We start from the raw sequence: 15,989 nt of genomic DNA on the forward strand, positions 1-15,989 counted from the left end.
CCACTCTCAACTCCATTTTGTCATTGTCCCAGAACTGCACGCCGCGTGTATTGGTTCTGTTCACCAATAAACTGAATCTTTCCAATCAGCCTCCATTTTATTCCCAGCTTGGAACTGGACTTGGATATTTCTTCCAACACAGGATTTCCAAACTTCAGTTCCATATTAGCACAGCCAAAGAAGAGTTGGTTATGTTTCATCAAATCATTAGAATAGGCTTGTCCAAAGAAAAGTACTAAGAAAAATATTCGACACCAAAATATAATCTTTAAATTTTTATTTAAAAAAAAATCACAGTGCTTCAGGGAAGCTATTGCTGTTAAACATGCTTCCATATCCCTGAGTTTTATATTAAGTTTCTTTTCTCCTCCTATTTACACAGAGTCCCACTGAAATTAATATGAGTCTCCTTCAAGTTAGTTTCACATAGGAATTCTTTTTCTTGTTCTAAAATCCCAAAATTTCTCAAGAGCACCTTAGAACAAAAAAAAAAGAAAAAGAAAATCAGAACAAGGCAAAGGAACATCTAAACATTTCCTTCCATCCATCTCAAAATAGGGATAAAATAAGATTTGAGTGTATCTATTTAATCTCAAGTATAGAAACTGAAGAAAGAAAGTTCATCTTGAGTGAAAAGAAAAAAAAACAACCCTTCCTCAGTAAACGCTACTTGGAAGAACAGAGGCTGTCACCAAGGGCATCACTTTTCTTGCCTCTGATGGTGGGCATCTCTAAAGAACAGCCTTTCAGAAATACTTTTAACAACTGAAAGGTTTATGAGGGAGTAACTGCTTCATACTTTTGCAGAAATACTTGACAATAAAATTTGGCATACTGTGGTCAAATTTTGCAATTCATTCCAAACACAGAAGATTAGAGTTGGTTTCTGCTAATTCTTAATATCTTTGAACTAGCTTCAGTCATGGCTACTAAAACAAATGTCCCTTTGGATTTAGCTTAGGTGGAAAGACACAAAGATCTTTAGATGCTAGCAGCTCTACCCTGCACTCAGTCTTCTGCAAACAAGATTCATCATGAGAGCATTGCCACTGATGCACGGAAGTTTGTTCAGTCAAGTTGCATGTCAAATATCTCCTCCTGGGCTACAATGTTCTCCTATAAAGAAAAAATAAATAAAGAACAGCCATTTTCATTTCACTGTTAAACTTCCTTTCTTTCTCTTTCTTCACGCTCCAACTTTGACAGTAGACAGAATTATGACATATAGTGTGGGAAACCCTCTTGTTTTAGAAGACAAAAACATGGCTCAGTGTATTTGCAGCAATACTAATACATTATTATTCCATTGGGATATCAAAAATATTAAAATGTAGTCCCTTGACAAGAAAATATCCCTGTAGTAATTTATAATAATGAACCTTTTCTTTTTTTGTAGGAAAAAATAAATTGTCAGCTGCCATTCTGCAACATAATTGTATTTGATAATGCAGGGATAGAGAACACGTTCATTTTCTCTCTCTGTGTGTGTGTGTGTGTGTGTGTGTGTGTGTGTGTGTGATCTTCTAATATAGAACTAAGATGCTTATGGTATGAGCTTTTAGCTGCAGCATTTAGACAATGTATTCAGCTAAATAGGGTGTCCAATTTTGTAACCCTCAAAAGCAGACAATTTACAGAAGAGATGACTGTTTTTCCCCAAAGTATTTAATCAGACCTCAAGTCATCTTAATTATATTTTGAGCAAAATAATCAGGATTTCTTTTCTGCTTCATTTTTGGGGCCCTTTTTATGTGATCTGGCCTAGCATAAGTAAAACCCAAGGAAACATATTTCTCTACATACCCAACCACCTTGCTGTTGCAGCCAAGGTATGAACATATCCATATACTGCAAACTGTAGCCCATGAGGGTATGTACGGTGTGACTGTTGATGCCAGCCACTTTCCTTGTGAGTTCCATGGTAAGGGCTAACTTGGCTAACTGAGGGCTAGAAACTCCAGGTGGGGTACGTGATGTGAAGGCTTCAGCCAGGTGAGTAAAGCTGCGGTAGGAGAGGCGGGAGATAGTGTTGCGTAGCAGTGGGTCAGCTTCAATCTGCCAATGAAAGAAAATGACATGAATGGCAAGAATTTAAATGTTAAAGGAAGCTTTTTAAGGGACAGCTGTAATTAAAGAGAGGTGATTTCACTGTGCCCCAGATAAGAAACGTCTGAGTTGGAAGGTTGAGAGGAAACCTAATCGGAGCATTCAAATATGTGAAATGTTGTTGCATCAAAGATGAAGTACAGTTATTTTCTTTTACCAATAGGAATTGAATGAATGTCAATGGCAAAGGAACAGACAAAACATTAGGAACACTTTCTTATTGATAAAAGAGACTTATGACTTGATAGAGGTGAAAAAAATAATGGCTGGACAGCTGTCTGCTTGAAGTGCCTGAGTAGGACTAGACAACTTCCTATTCTTAGGAACATTCTACTATTTCTTATCTTTCATTTAGAAACTCTACCTCAGAAAGTTTATGGAACTCAAGGGTATATTCATTAAACAATATGTACTTAACAGAGTCATCTTTTTAAAAAAAATCAATCTAGTCCAGGAGTGAAATGCTATTTTTTTACACTTTTTCTTTTCTTGGAGAGTAAGAAAATATGGTTTCACAAATAAAAAACCCTGAACATATCAGTCGAAAGGAAAAGAGAATTTGGATAGCATGCATACAATAAATCCTACTATTTTCAATTATATTCTGCTTTTATAATGTTTCAGAATTCAGGTGGTATATACACATTCTCAGAGGTTACTTATCCCAAAATTAATCAGCCTGTATTTGGGAAATCTTTATCTATATGAAGATACACTTTTATTGTCTATGTGGGATGAAGAAAACATAAGATCCCACAATTACATAGTTGATCAATACCACAACAAATATAAATATTTGTTTTACATATGTAATTCAATTCTAGAAACTTTTTATCTAAATGCTTTGAACACTGGAGTATCCATAAGGGATTTGCAACTTTGGATTTGCAATAGCTCCAGCAAAGGTATATAAAGCAACTCTGAATCTTGAATTATCTGCCTCTATGGTACTTTCTGGAAAATATTACAACTATTAAAAATGATGAGAAAAGGCTATATAAAACAATGTCTCTTGCAAAAATACAAATCCTATACAATGTAGAACTTCGGTTCAAGTGCCCTATTTGCTGGTTTATAAAGTTTGTGGATATGATGAAATGGTATATTGTTGCTTGAGTGTAGGACAACTAAACACTTAACTGGGCATTTCTTTATTAGACAAGTAGAGCTATATGAACTACAAAAGGGAAGTAGTGAGGGATGGGCAGTAATCAGCGGGACAGGAGAAAACTCATTTAACAAAAGCAAAGACGGGCGGGGAGAATTAAGAGCAAAAGTTTACAGTATGTGAAGAGAAGCACTGATAAATATTATGAAAAAGAGTCAATCTATAAATAAGCATGATACTTTGTTTCTTTAAATTGAAGCCATTTATACCCATGTTATCTGTTCATACACTGTTTTATTAAATACTGTAAAACTTTAGTTATAAATATCAGATCCTCCAAGTGATTGAGAAACAGTTTATATCAAAACCACCCCCATCCTAAGGCAAACCAAAGACGCCCTGTATTCTGAAATTCTGGACTAAGAAATAAGAAGTAAGCTATTTTATTGAAAGACTTTTATGATAGTTGCTGCTTTTTATCACAAATGCTTCTTTTTAAAGTTTTACATTATGTTCTGTTAATTCTCTCATTCTTAATTGTTTCTACCGGTATACATTTTATAACTGTCTTGAATTTATTGAATTTTTATTTTTTTATTTTCCCATCTTGAGATGATTGTAGTCATGAAAAGCACTGAAAAATATATTAATTGAACAAGTAAATTAATATGGCTACATTCAGCTAGTTATTGGAAGATTTACCATATTTTTTGCACTATAAGATGCACCAGACCACGAGACGCACATTAGCTTTAGAGGTGGAAAACAAGAAAAAAAAATCTGCCTCTACCTCCCAGCATCCATCCAGTATTCATCTGGCTAGTGACTTGCAACAATAACAAACAGCCTGGTCAGCTTCAGTTATCGCAGCCCTAGCAACTGGCTTGACAGGGCTCCACTCCGTTGTGCCCACCATCAATCAACTAAGCTGAGCAGCTGCCAGGGAACACTGGAGGCTTCGCTGTTTGGTGGTTGGATCGGCCTCCCAGAATACTGCTGATCAGTTCTACGCAGCGGGAATAGCCGTCATTCACTGCCGTTTGGCAGCAATAAACAGCGTCGGCAAACGGCGATCCCCCCTGCCTATAACAGCTGATCAGCGGTATTCCAGGAGGCTTATCCAACTGCTGATCAGCTGCTTGGCAGCAAAGGCTCCAGTGTTCCCTGGCAGCGGCGACAGGCAGTGCTGATAGGGCCAACCCTTTCCCCCCCGCCGCAATATTTGCTCTATAAAATGCACAAATATTTCCACCCATTTTGGGGGGGGGTCTTATAGTGCAAAAAATATGGTATTTAAAAAGCACAGCTTAGCATTCAGTCAGAGACAGTGGGGTAAATGATCTGTTTAGTGCAACTATAGTAAATTGTACTTTTTTCAGAATAGATCATCCCTAAATAACTATTAGGGTTTTGCAATTTTACAGATTTGATTTTAAAAAATGCTTTGGAAGGTGTAGAAAAGCATGAAGTCTGAGACTCAATAAAGTCTCGATATCTGTTTCTACAATTGCTCCAATGAGTTGCAGACAGATGCTGTATTCTGACTCACTCTGAAACATTTATTCCAAATCAAATCTGAATAACTACACAGTCCAAAAAGAAACCCATACCAAAAATATGACCAAATTTTTTTCCCCAAACTGCCTTATTCCACATACCTAATTAAATGTTAAGTTCAATAAATCACAAAACAGAGAAAAACAAATGGGTAGATTCAGCTGTGCACGTTTATATACACCTGTTAACTTTATGTATCACACAAAACAAATGACTTGAATATGAAACCTTATATCCCGAAAAGCTGCCTAGTTACTTTGAGGTAAAATGGGCAGGCTATAAATTTTATAAACGAACAATAAAAATAAATGCAGACAAAATAGAAACATTAAAGATAACAGGAACTTATTTGAAGACTTGGGGAAAGTCCAAGATTTACAAAACTTAGTCAGAAAAAAAGGATGAATATATTTGGCAAAGTAACCCAACATAGTATAAAATTACACACAGCAGCCACAAAACACCTAGCGCCTGGCTCTGCACTTTGAATGTCAATACTTTATGCAGTAACTCTTTGTTGCATGTGTACCTTTTTATTGAAGACAGAAGCCTGCTCTTCCAGAAGGGCAACCAACTTCTGAAGGATTTGTTCTTTCTGTTTCTCATCCAATTGTTCTGGCACTTGGTCCAAGGTAACTGAGTAAAACATATTATTGTCATTCCAAAATATAAACAGTATTTCCCTGCCACATAGATGTCAAAATAACGGCATGTGTATTGTAAAGTCATTGCATAAATATTATATAATTTGTCAGATTATATAATATTTAAGATCTGAAGGAAATATTCATATCACTTTGTGATGATATCACGGTGTACTTGTAATCATTTGATTCCTATCATCCCGTAACTACTTATTCATCAAAGGAAGACTAGTTCTCCCCTAAACAATTTAGATAAATGGAATTAAATTAAATTAATAGTTTAATTTAAAATGGAGGAATCTATTTAGATTTGTAAGATTGCTGTAAAAGGACATGAATTGTTTCATCTAAGCTTCATTTTTCAGGGGGAAAGATTATTTTAAATTCTGAGTCATTTTTCTTTCCATATGATTTGATATGTACTTCCTCCAAAACTTAGTTCTCTAATCTGGTCCTTTTCACATGTATTGGCCAAAAATTGGCTGGAATATTGAGAAATTAAAGTCTCAACAAAACAGGAAAGTTACAATGAGTACAGGAAACACCTGATTCAAAGATCAAGAAGGGATTTCTGTGTTATCACTGTTATATATGCAGAGTTTTTGAATGAGGCAGTTTAAACACACAAGAAAATAAATGTAATACCTGAATTGTCAGAGATAGCATCTGTGGAAATTGTAATGTTTGGATCTTTGGGAGAAACTGAGCTTTTTGCAGCTATAGGGCTAATCCGTTGTTGGTGTTTCAAAAAGTAATCTAGTTTCTGAGCCACCAGAGTATAAAACTCAGCATCCTCAGCTTCACCATCTGGAAAAAAAGAAAGGAAAGTTATTAAAGCAAAGTGTACACACACAAAAAAATCAAATCCTATATCAAGGAGATTACAGAAACAAGTGAATAGCAAAAGACCACAAGGTCAATACAGTACTGTACTAACATGATAAAAGTTCAGATTCCATCAAATCAAGTCCAGTTTCTAGTAATATCTGAACAAGTCTGCATAGTTTTGATAAGAGCAATAGGGAAGTGTTTTGCCATTGCTTTCTTCTAAAATCTTTTTTACTTCCCATTTTACTTTAAATGCCTGATAGGTTGCTATCAAGAACTAAGCTGGTCTGCTCCTACTTAACCTTTTGAGATCAACCAAACCAGCTAAGTGTTGCCATCTACTGAGGCCATGATAACTTGATTATCTGTCAAATAACTATGTAATGCTTGTTCTTCTGTACTTTATCAGGAAGATGATTAGAGATCCAGTTTTGTAGCAGCATTTTAACCATATTGAAAATTGATTATACATAAATAATTGCGCTTAAAGTCATTCCAATAATTATTAGAATTATGTAAGAGAAAAGAATATTTTTTCTGATGAACTTAAATGGAAAATTCCATTTAGAGGGGATAATTTGGAAGAAGTAATTTTCACTTTTAAATATCAGAGATTTTGAATTCTGTTTAAAAAACAAAAGATTTTGAGGAAAATAAAGAATTGGAAGAAAGGCAAATGCAAGTGACAATGAGAGATGTGACTAAACAAATGCCATAGCAAATACAATATATTTAAGGTGATACCTTGTTGGGTGCTACAGAGGCGAAGTGTTTCAAGCAATTTGAAGTTACTTTTACGAAATCGTAAGAATTAAATTCCTGATACAGAGTTGCATGGAAAAGCTTATCTTTCAGATTATATAAACAAGTTACACTGCTTTTTAAAGGAGTTGGACTGGCAATAGAAAGGTTCAGTTCAAATTTACCTTAATCATAGAAGCTGCCAGGATCACTTTGAAATTATCATTCTCTCTCAACCCAACCTGTATCATAGGACTGTTGTTGGGGGAAAATATTTGAGGAAGATCAGCTTATATATTATTTTGAGCTCTTGAATGGGCCTGAGTTCTAAATCTTACAAATAAATGTTTATTTCAATTAATGATCACTCTGTCCTGAATGCAGAATATCATATTATAAAAGTACTGTATTTTTTGGAGTATAAGCAGCACCTTTTTTCCTCAAAAAAGAGGCTGAAAATCTGGGTGTATCTTATACATAGAATACAGCATTTTTTGCCTCCTGAAGCCCCGCCCCCTTCAAAAAATGGCCACGTATACGCTTATGGAGGCTTTCAGAGAGCTCACGGGGGATGGGGAGGACAGAAATGAGCAAAAAAATGGACGTTTCCCCCCCACCAGCCCCCAGCAGCACTCTATAAGCCTCCATAAGGCTATGCATGCAATTTTTTTGACAAAAAACAGGCCCGTTTTCGCAAAAAACAGGCCATTTTTTGCTCGTTTCTGCCCCCCCCCCGGAGTGCTATTCATGCCTTTTATTTGAAAAAAAAATGGGCCCGTTTTTGTGAAAAATGGGCCGTTTTTGGGAGGGTTGCAGAGTGCAAAAACCTTTTCCCCCCTTTCGGAAAGCTCTTTAGTTAGAGTGATTGATGAGAATTACATTGTGCTGTACCAGCAAAAACAAGTCTTAGATGCTGAAGGTTGTCAGCGATTTCCTTCTACAGCACATGGATAAATACACCTGGAAACATCTACCTACCTACTCTCTCTCTCCCTACCTCCTATTGTATTTCTCTCTATATATATACCTCTATCTATATACCTACTCTCTCTCTCCCTACCTACTGTATTTCTCTCTCCCTCTCCCTCCCTACCTACTCCCTCCCTACCTCCTACTGTATTTCTCTATCCCTCTATCTACCTACTCACTCTCTCTCCCTACCTTCTACTGTATTTCTCTCTCTATCCCTCTACCTACCTACTCTCTCTCCCTACCTCCTAGTGTATTACTCTCTCTATATATATCCCTCTATCTACATCTACTCTCTCTCTCTCCCTACCTCCTACTGTATTTCTCTCTCTATCCCTCTACCTACCTACTCTCTCTCTCTCCCTACCTCCTACTGTATTTCTCTCTTTATCCCTCTATCTATCTATCTATTCTCTCTCTCCCTACCTCCTACTGTATTTCTCTCTCTCTCTATCCCTCTATCTACATCTACTCTCTCTCTCTCCCTACCTCCTACTGTATTTCTCTCTCTCTATCCCTCTCCCTCTATCTACCTACCTACTCTCTCTCCCTACCTCCTATTGTATTTCTCTCTCTCTCTATTCCTCTACCTACCTACTCTCTCTCTCTCCCTACCTCCTACTGTATTTATCTCTCTATCCCTCTACCTACCTACTCTCTCTCCCTACCTCCTACTGTATTTCTCTCTCTCTCTCTATCCCTCTATCTACGTACCTACTCTCTCTCTCCCTACCTCCTACTGTATTTCTCTCTCTCTCTCTCTCTCTCCCTCTACCTACCTACCTATTCTCTCTCTCTCTCCCTATCTACCTAATGTATTTCTCCCTCTCTCCCTCTCTCTCCCTCTATCTACCTACTTACTTTTTTTTTATTTGCCTCTTTGAAACCTTGGTGCGTCTTATACTCCGTGCATTTTATACTCCAAAAATATGGTATATTTAAAGTGGGAAGTGATTGTAAGACTATATTAATATTGGAGTGGGAGTGTTATTTTTACATCATGACATCAGTTTGGGGATCTAGGGGTAAAAAAGCAAGTTATATGAATATTCTCAAGGGGAAATTCAATATTTATGAAACAATTGGAATTTTTGAATGACTTCAGATTTGCCCAATAAATTACTACCAGTATTGCCAAGTATGAGCTTCACTAGGAAAGCAGTAGGTAGTAGAGCTAGAAATTGTATACATGAAATTGAAGGACAAGATGCTCTAAGTCAGTGATGGTTAATCTTTTTAGCACCAAGTGCCAAAACTGGAGCGTGCGCATGCCAACGAGTGCGCCAGAACCCGGAAGAGAGTAGCTAGCTAGTGCACATGCACGCCAGACCAGCTGTCTGGCGTGCATGAGTGCAATGGAACCCGGAAGAGCAGCTGGCAACAGCACTGTGCCCACAGAGAGTGTGTGCCACCTCTGGCCAGCATGCCATGGGTTCGCCATCATGGCTCTAAGTATAACTTCCTTAATCCAATAATTATTTTTTTCTAGAGAAAAATATTGTATATTTTCCATTGATTTAGGGAGTATATCCACCTTTTTTATTCTTTGCCTACCAATAGAATTACTTGCAGCTCAAGGTTTCCTGAAACACCCATATTTAACACCTATCCAATCTTGCTTTAGTACAAGAATTGGGCATTTTAAAGATTATTAGACTGCTACAGGTTGTACAGTTTATTTACAAGTAATCCTCAACTTACAACCACAGCCAAATTCACAATTTCTGTTACTAAGCAAGATAAAATGAGTCATGACTCATTTTACAATCTTAAGCAAACCACTAAAGTTATTAAGTGAATCGTGTGCTCGTTAAGTGAATCTGGCTTCCCCCATTCTGCTTGTCAGAAGTTCGTTAAGAAGGTTGCAAATGACAAGCCTAGGAACCTGGGATGCTGCAACTATTGTAAATACATGCTAATTGCCAAGCACCCAGAGTTTTAGCATATGTCTGGGGGGATGTCATCAGTGTGAAAACTGGTCACAAATCACTTTTTTTCAATGCCGCAGTAACTTTATATCATCAGCACTGTCTATCATGGACCTCACCCATTCTTAGGAGGTCCATAAAGGGGGCATGCATAAGCGCACCAACGTGCCTACCGACCCTATCTTATTGTCCCCATTTATCTGTTTTGCTTCCTTTGTTCATGTTTATTGTTCATATCTATCCTTGTTATTTTCTATATGTTTGACAAACAAATAAACAAATAGTTGTAAGTCAAGGACTATAGTATTTCTTAATTTTTCTAGCTTGGTCATGGGCAGTTGGGCATGGGGAGAACATTCAAATGTTCGGATTGGTAGAGGAATTAGTATTCTAAAGTCAATCCAAAAGGTTAAAACTGCTTTGTTTCAGTGTAAATATGTAGAATATCATTTTCCTAAATTCTGTTAGCTATTGTCCAATTTTAACTGACCTCAACAACATGAGGCCTACAATCTGTCTAGCTAAGGGGAAGCCATGAAAAATGTTCTTGAGCTCTGTGAAAAAAAGGCAGGACAATATTTTTTTTTAAAGGTTTAAAGGTTTAAGAGTTTTTTAAAAAATTAGCAAACATAGTTATAGTCTAGCAATCGAATCCCTCAAAATAGCAATAGAAATTGCTTTCAAATTTATTTGCTAAGGCACTTTTTGAAGTGACTATTTGGAGGAGTCAATAATTTGCCAATCAGGTCTTATAAATAGGTAACTTCTTGTTCCTTTGGGCTCCAAGAATAAGATGATCTTTGTATATGCAGAGAACTATGAAATGATCTGAAGTGGCTTTCAAATAAGTTATGGAAAGTGGGAAGGACTTCAACCTTGGTCTAAGTGCATTAATAAGATGACTGGGGGCTGCATCCAGCCTGGAGTCAGAAAGTTCCCATTACTTCAAGAAAGTTGAAAATATATTAAAAATAAGCACATATAAGCTCAATGTGATATAATGACCATAACACTCATCTTGGAGACACCAAGACTCAAATCTTTGCTCAAAATGAACATTGGAAAGATAAAACATAACTTTATCTTATTCTTCCTTCAAGAAGCCAAGATATACCATGTTTCCCCGAAAATATGACTTACCCTTAAAGCAAGTCCTAGCTTGGTTTTTACACGTGCGTCCAATACAACCTCTACCCGCAAATTAAGCCCTAATTAAGATCCCGCACATCCCTGGGTGCAGGGGTGGGGCAAGGCACACTGGTAAAAATTAAGCTAGGGTAGGGATGTGGGTGGTGGAACTACCCTACTTACCAGTCCTCACAAACCCCAACACCTGTCTCGTCTTAGAGGCCCACTTCTTTTGCGGCTGCTTTTCGCCGCTCACTTGTGTCGCCCCTGGCCTCAGTTTTGCCATCAGAGGCCTTCCGGAAAGCCCTCTGCAACCAAGAAATGAAGTCCAGATTGATGTGTGCATCGCCCCTGGCCTCTGTTTCCGTGTCAGAGCCTTCTGGAAAGCTCTCTGCAGCCGATAAGAGAACTCCGGATTGATCCAGACCTGTGAGGAGGTGCTGCGTGCATCAATCCAGAGCCTGTTTCTCAGCTGCAGAGGGCTTTCCGGAAGGCTCGGATGGCAAAATGGAGGCTGGGCCCCACGAAAATAAGAACGGGTCTTATTTTTAGGGAAACACAGTATTCCCATCTATCTTTCCAAACAAGGCTTGAACATCACAATAAAGAAACAAGAAGAAAACAAAATAAGGAACAAAGCGTCATACTCCCTGTTGTCTGGGCCTCTTCTGGTTCAGCTGCCTGCTTTTTGCAATAGCAGGTGACAAGAGGCAAAGTGTCAGGCCGCCTGGGGGGAGCATTGGGGTCCGTTATCTCTGCTGAAGCAGACTTCTTCTTCAGGAAGCCCTTGAAGGAGAAGGGGCGCTTGCGGTGGGTCCCTTCAGGTCCTGGCTTAGATTTCTTTAAAGAGTCTCCAGGGCAGGGCAGATTGTCCGAGGGTCCTCGAGAACTGGACCGCTTCTGCAACAGGTGCTTAATGCTGGTGCGGAAACCATGTTTTTTCCCTTCCGCAGAGTTACTTCCTTCATGGGCAGGACTGCAAGCAGGACACTCTGGAAAATGTTCCACAGGGGACCTGTAGACAGAAGAAAGCACACTGAGAATGGGAACCGTGGTCTGTTGTTCTACTCTTCAACCTCCTTGGTTCATTTTTGTCATTTTTTTGTTTGCATATATTTCTTCACTTATTTTGTAAAAGATATCTCTGAGCTGCAAAGCCTCATGAAACTGAAAGAATAGAACAGAATAGAATAACAGAGTTGGAAGGGACCTTGGAGGTCTTCTAGTCCAACCTCCTGCCTAGACAGGAAACCCTATACCATTTCAGACAAATTGTTATCCAACATCTTGAAAATGTCCAGTGTTGGAACATTAACAACTGCTGGAGGCAAGTTGTTCCACTGATTAATTGTTCTCATTGTCAGGAAATTTCTCCTCAGTTCTAAGTTGCTTCTCTCGATAATTAGTTTCCACCCATTGCTTCTTGTTCTGCACTCAGGTGCTTTGGAGAATAGCTTGGACTCCCTCTTCTTTGTGGCAACCCCTGAGATATTGGAATACTGCTATCATGTCTCCGCTAGTCCTTTTTATTAAACTAGACCTACCCAGTTCCTTCAACGGTTCTTCATATGTTTTAGCCTCCAGTCCCCTAATCATCTTTTGTTGCTCTTCTCTGCACTCATTCTAGAGTCTCCACATCTTTTCTACATTGTGATGACCAAAGCTGCTTGCAGTACTCCAGGTGTGGCCTTACCAAGGCATTATAAAGTGGGATTAACACTTCACGTGATCTTGATTCTATCCCTCTGTTTATGTAGCCTAGAACTGTGTTGGCTTTTTTGGCAGCTGCTGCACACTACTGGCTCATATTTAAATGGTTGTCCACTAGGATTCCAAGATCCCTCTCACAGTTACTACTATTGAGCAAGGTACCACCTATACTGTACCTGTGTGTTTTGTTTTTCTTGCCTAAATGAAGAACCTTACGTTTTCACCATTGAGAAAATTACAAGAAAGTAATAAAATTGTTTGTGAGGAGCAGCAAAACAACACATGTGGTAAAGGGTTGGGGAAATTAGTTTAAAAAATGAAGCAGGGGTAAATATTGAGGTAGGGAAAAAACTTTAGCCATATAATATTAAAAGGATGAATTAAAGAGATGGGTACGGTAATAGTGTTCTGGAGAAAATGAGTCTCAAATTGCTATTTTGTCTGTGAGGGCAGAGATACTTGAAGAAGTGTTTTTAAAAAATTCTGAATATCATAGCATTTCTTGTCAAATTATTTAAGCTTCTTGTCTCTCAGTTTTCAAACTCCTACTTAAAATCAGAACACTTTCTATTAGGCCAGAAGATTAAACCCATAGAATCCAAAACTAGAATTCAAATTTCAACACCCTTACCATCTATAGATTATTAGATTTCTGCTCAAATCCCACTATTTCACTGTTTCTCAACTATGGCAGCTTGACATTATTTAGGCTTTTTCAGAATTCTGGTAGTTGAAGTCTGCACATTATCAAGTTGCCAAGTTTGAGAAACCCTGCTCTGTTTATTTCCCTTCTTTGCAGATAAATCGAATCTTCAACTGTAAAAGCCATTACCTGGACATGTAACTTTGGGGATCATGGTAGCCACGACCGACATGTCCTGGGGCCCCATCCTTTCCACTGTTTAATGCTCCTTGCAAGAATGCTTCCAGCACCAGTCGTGTTTCCTCAACCACCTTCCTCCTAGGGGGCACTGGACTTCCAGCCATGAGCTTGGAACTATGAAAGGCTGGGATGGTACTTCAAAGCAGGGAAGAGACCTTTCTTCTCCCAACTACCATTACCTGTGAAAGGGAAACAAACCCACAGAAAATACTGTATTAGTTTTTACTCTGCTGGCTGCTTTTTTTCATCATCTCTTGCACCTGCTTTCTCACCGTTTCCCTGGACAGTTCTTAACACACCATGGTCACGTTCCCTTTCTCTCCTGAATTTGCAAGAACTTTATTCAGCTTATGCCCAAAGTTGAACATATCTATTCATCCTTCCTGTGGGATCCAGAATCAAATCACGCTAGGATGGTTGCTGTGCCAAACAAACACACATACTCAGATAACACTTGCATCACTTTCAATAGAACAATAGAAAAAAAGCCGCTTCTTTGCTCCACATATGATATTCTTCTTTTAGGATTTTTATTTATTTCCTGTGTTTTCTCCAATGTAGGAAACATAATTTTGGACTACATAATTTTGTTTATCTTCGCAGCTTTCATGGGAAGTAAATTACATTAAGAGTTAATATCAAACAGTTAGTTGTGTGATCAAATGGAGATTTGGAAATAGGTCTCTCCAGTCCAACCATTTAACCCAGTGTTTCTCAACCTTGGCAATTTTAAGATTCCTCCATGTTGGTTGGGAAATTCTGGGAGTTTAAGTCCATACACATTCCTTTATCTTAAAATTGCCAAAGTTGAGAAACACTGCTCTAGCTAATACATCTCTTCTTCTGCCTCTTTCATATGCTTCTTAAAACTTCCTTTACAATTCAATCCTGCCACCATAATCACTACTCTCTCAAAACCGCAGCAATACATCACACTTACAATACCCGGAACTGGTGTTTTCTTATCAGATCTTTCGATTTATTTTCAGATCCTCAACTCAGTTTCGGTCTAAAACTGAAATCCAACTTTAAACCCAACCTCTAGAAAGAGGCAAATTGAAATGAGTCCGGCGGAATTTCTAGAGCAGACGGGGTGAAACCTGCATTTCTAGCTTCTCCTCATTCATTGCCTCTCTCAGCCCGAATCTCTTCTCCCACCTTTTGCCCCTCCCCACCCTATTTTGGGATTAAAAAACTCCGTTTCAGGGTGGACTGTGCCCGCTAAGCCATCACTCTTCCCCAGGAGAATAGATTTAACCCACAACCACTAGAGCAGGAAAAAAATATATCTACTCAGCCCGAAATATTCTCCAGCTCCTTCAAAAAAGTTCCTCTTGAAGTTTGCCCTACCGGTCTGCGCATGCGCACATCATTCTCCGCTGCTAAGTGGCAGTTTCCTCAAACTTTCATTCCTCGGTCTTCCGCGAAAAGAAATTAGACTGAGACCATGGGCTCTGCAACCTTCGTACACGGCTGCAGCCATGGATGCATGCAAGCTCTGTATCCCGGGGGTTATCCCCCCCACCTCACCCACGGATTGCCCCTTAGGAACTGAGTCGCTATTGTAATGGTCAAAGCTGGAATCAGCTAGATTGTTTAGACTGAAGCAATCAGAGAATTTTTTTAAAAAAATATTCACCATCAGGAAGATAAATAAATCGTATTGAAGATGTCAAACAGAAGGGACCTGCTGATTAAATGCAAAGGCTGATGTAGCACAAGAGAAAATACATCTGTTAATTGAGTTTGGAAGTATGTAGAATGTGTAATTGAAGGGTATTTTAAACATCTTAAAATAGTATGTTATATTCATTTTTAACTTTTTTTTCCATAAGGAGGAAAGGGAATCTTTGGCTGTGTCCTAATCATTTGTTGTTGTTGTTGTTGTTGTTGTTGTTGTTATGAGATGCATTTGAGATAGGGCATACATACTACCCGACCAACAAGGTTATCCAGGGAACTTCATGCCCAGCTAAGATTTATTTTGAATCTAGCCCTGTTTTTTAAGTTACCACTGTAATAACTGTATTGCAGTGTTTCTCAACCTTGGCAATCTGAAGATGCATGGATTTCAATTTTGGGAGTTGAATTACACTCATCTTCGAGCTTCCCTAGCTGAAAAACACTGCAACATGGAAGACAAACAATCTTACAGCTCCCTCACTCATCAGTCTGTTTTCAAAGGATGGGAGGAATAAATATTTATCCTGTATAGAATACAATTTTTAAAAAGGTGGATTATGCTCTTCAAACCATACTTTGAATTCCACTCCAACAAAATGCCACCAAGCCCAAACCCATGCTTGCTAGTGCAGGGTTAGTCATAGAAGAACTTTGATCCTGGAACTATTTTATGTAATTATTTATTTCACAGATGTATATGGTTG

At 38.4% G+C, this 15,989-nt stretch overlaps 1 protein-coding gene across 3 annotated transcripts; it reads right to left on the bottom strand.

Annotated features, from left to right (window-relative positions):
• Positions 1-262: 262 nt before the first annotated feature.
• On the bottom strand, positions 263-14,973 carry BCL2L12 (BCL2 like 12). Of its 3 annotated transcripts, none has more exons than XM_014065455.2 (7): positions 14,896-14,973; positions 13,552-13,781; positions 11,657-12,024; positions 6,061-6,222; positions 5,301-5,407; positions 1,804-2,055; positions 263-1,116 (listed from the first exon to the last, which is right to left on the bottom strand). In XM_014065455.2, the coding sequence occupies exons 2-7, from the start codon at positions 13,704-13,706 to the stop codon at positions 1,069-1,071; spliced, it is 1,092 nt and encodes a 363-aa protein (XP_013920930.2). In that variant the 5' UTR covers positions 13,707-13,781; positions 14,896-14,973; the 3' UTR covers positions 263-1,068. The 3 variants fall into 3 exon arrangements, with proteins under 3 accessions (XP_013920930.2, XP_013920934.2, XP_013920923.2); XM_014065459.2 differs by lacking the exon at positions 14,896-14,973 and adding an exon at positions 14,543-14,889; XM_014065448.2 differs by lacking the exon at positions 14,896-14,973 and adding an exon at positions 13,875-14,123.
• Between the last annotated feature and the right edge of the window lie 1,016 nt (positions 14,974-15,989).

Source organism: Thamnophis sirtalis, unplaced genomic scaffold, assembly GCF_051295495.1.
Source record: "Thamnophis sirtalis isolate CommonGarterSnake01/CBP01778 unplaced genomic scaffold, rThaSir2_p1.2 scaffold_4, whole genome shotgun sequence".
Taxonomy (NCBI): Eukaryota; Metazoa; Chordata; class Lepidosauria; order Squamata; family Natricidae; genus Thamnophis; species Thamnophis sirtalis.

Excerpts from the sequence above, each read along its gene's own strand:
- BCL2L12 (XM_014065455.2), bottom strand. The coding sequence starts at position 13,706 with ATGGCTGGAAGTCCAGTGCCCCCTAGGAGGAAGGTGGTTGAGGAAACA. Across the intron at positions 5,408-6,060 it reads TGCTATCTCTGACAATTCAG|TTACCTTGGACCAAGTGCCA; the intron begins GTATTACATTTA and ends TGTTTTACTCAG. Across the intron at positions 1,117-1,803 it reads TGCAACAGCAAGGTGGTTGG|GAGAACATTGTAGCCCAGGA; the intron begins GTATGTAGAGAA and ends TTTTCTTTATAG.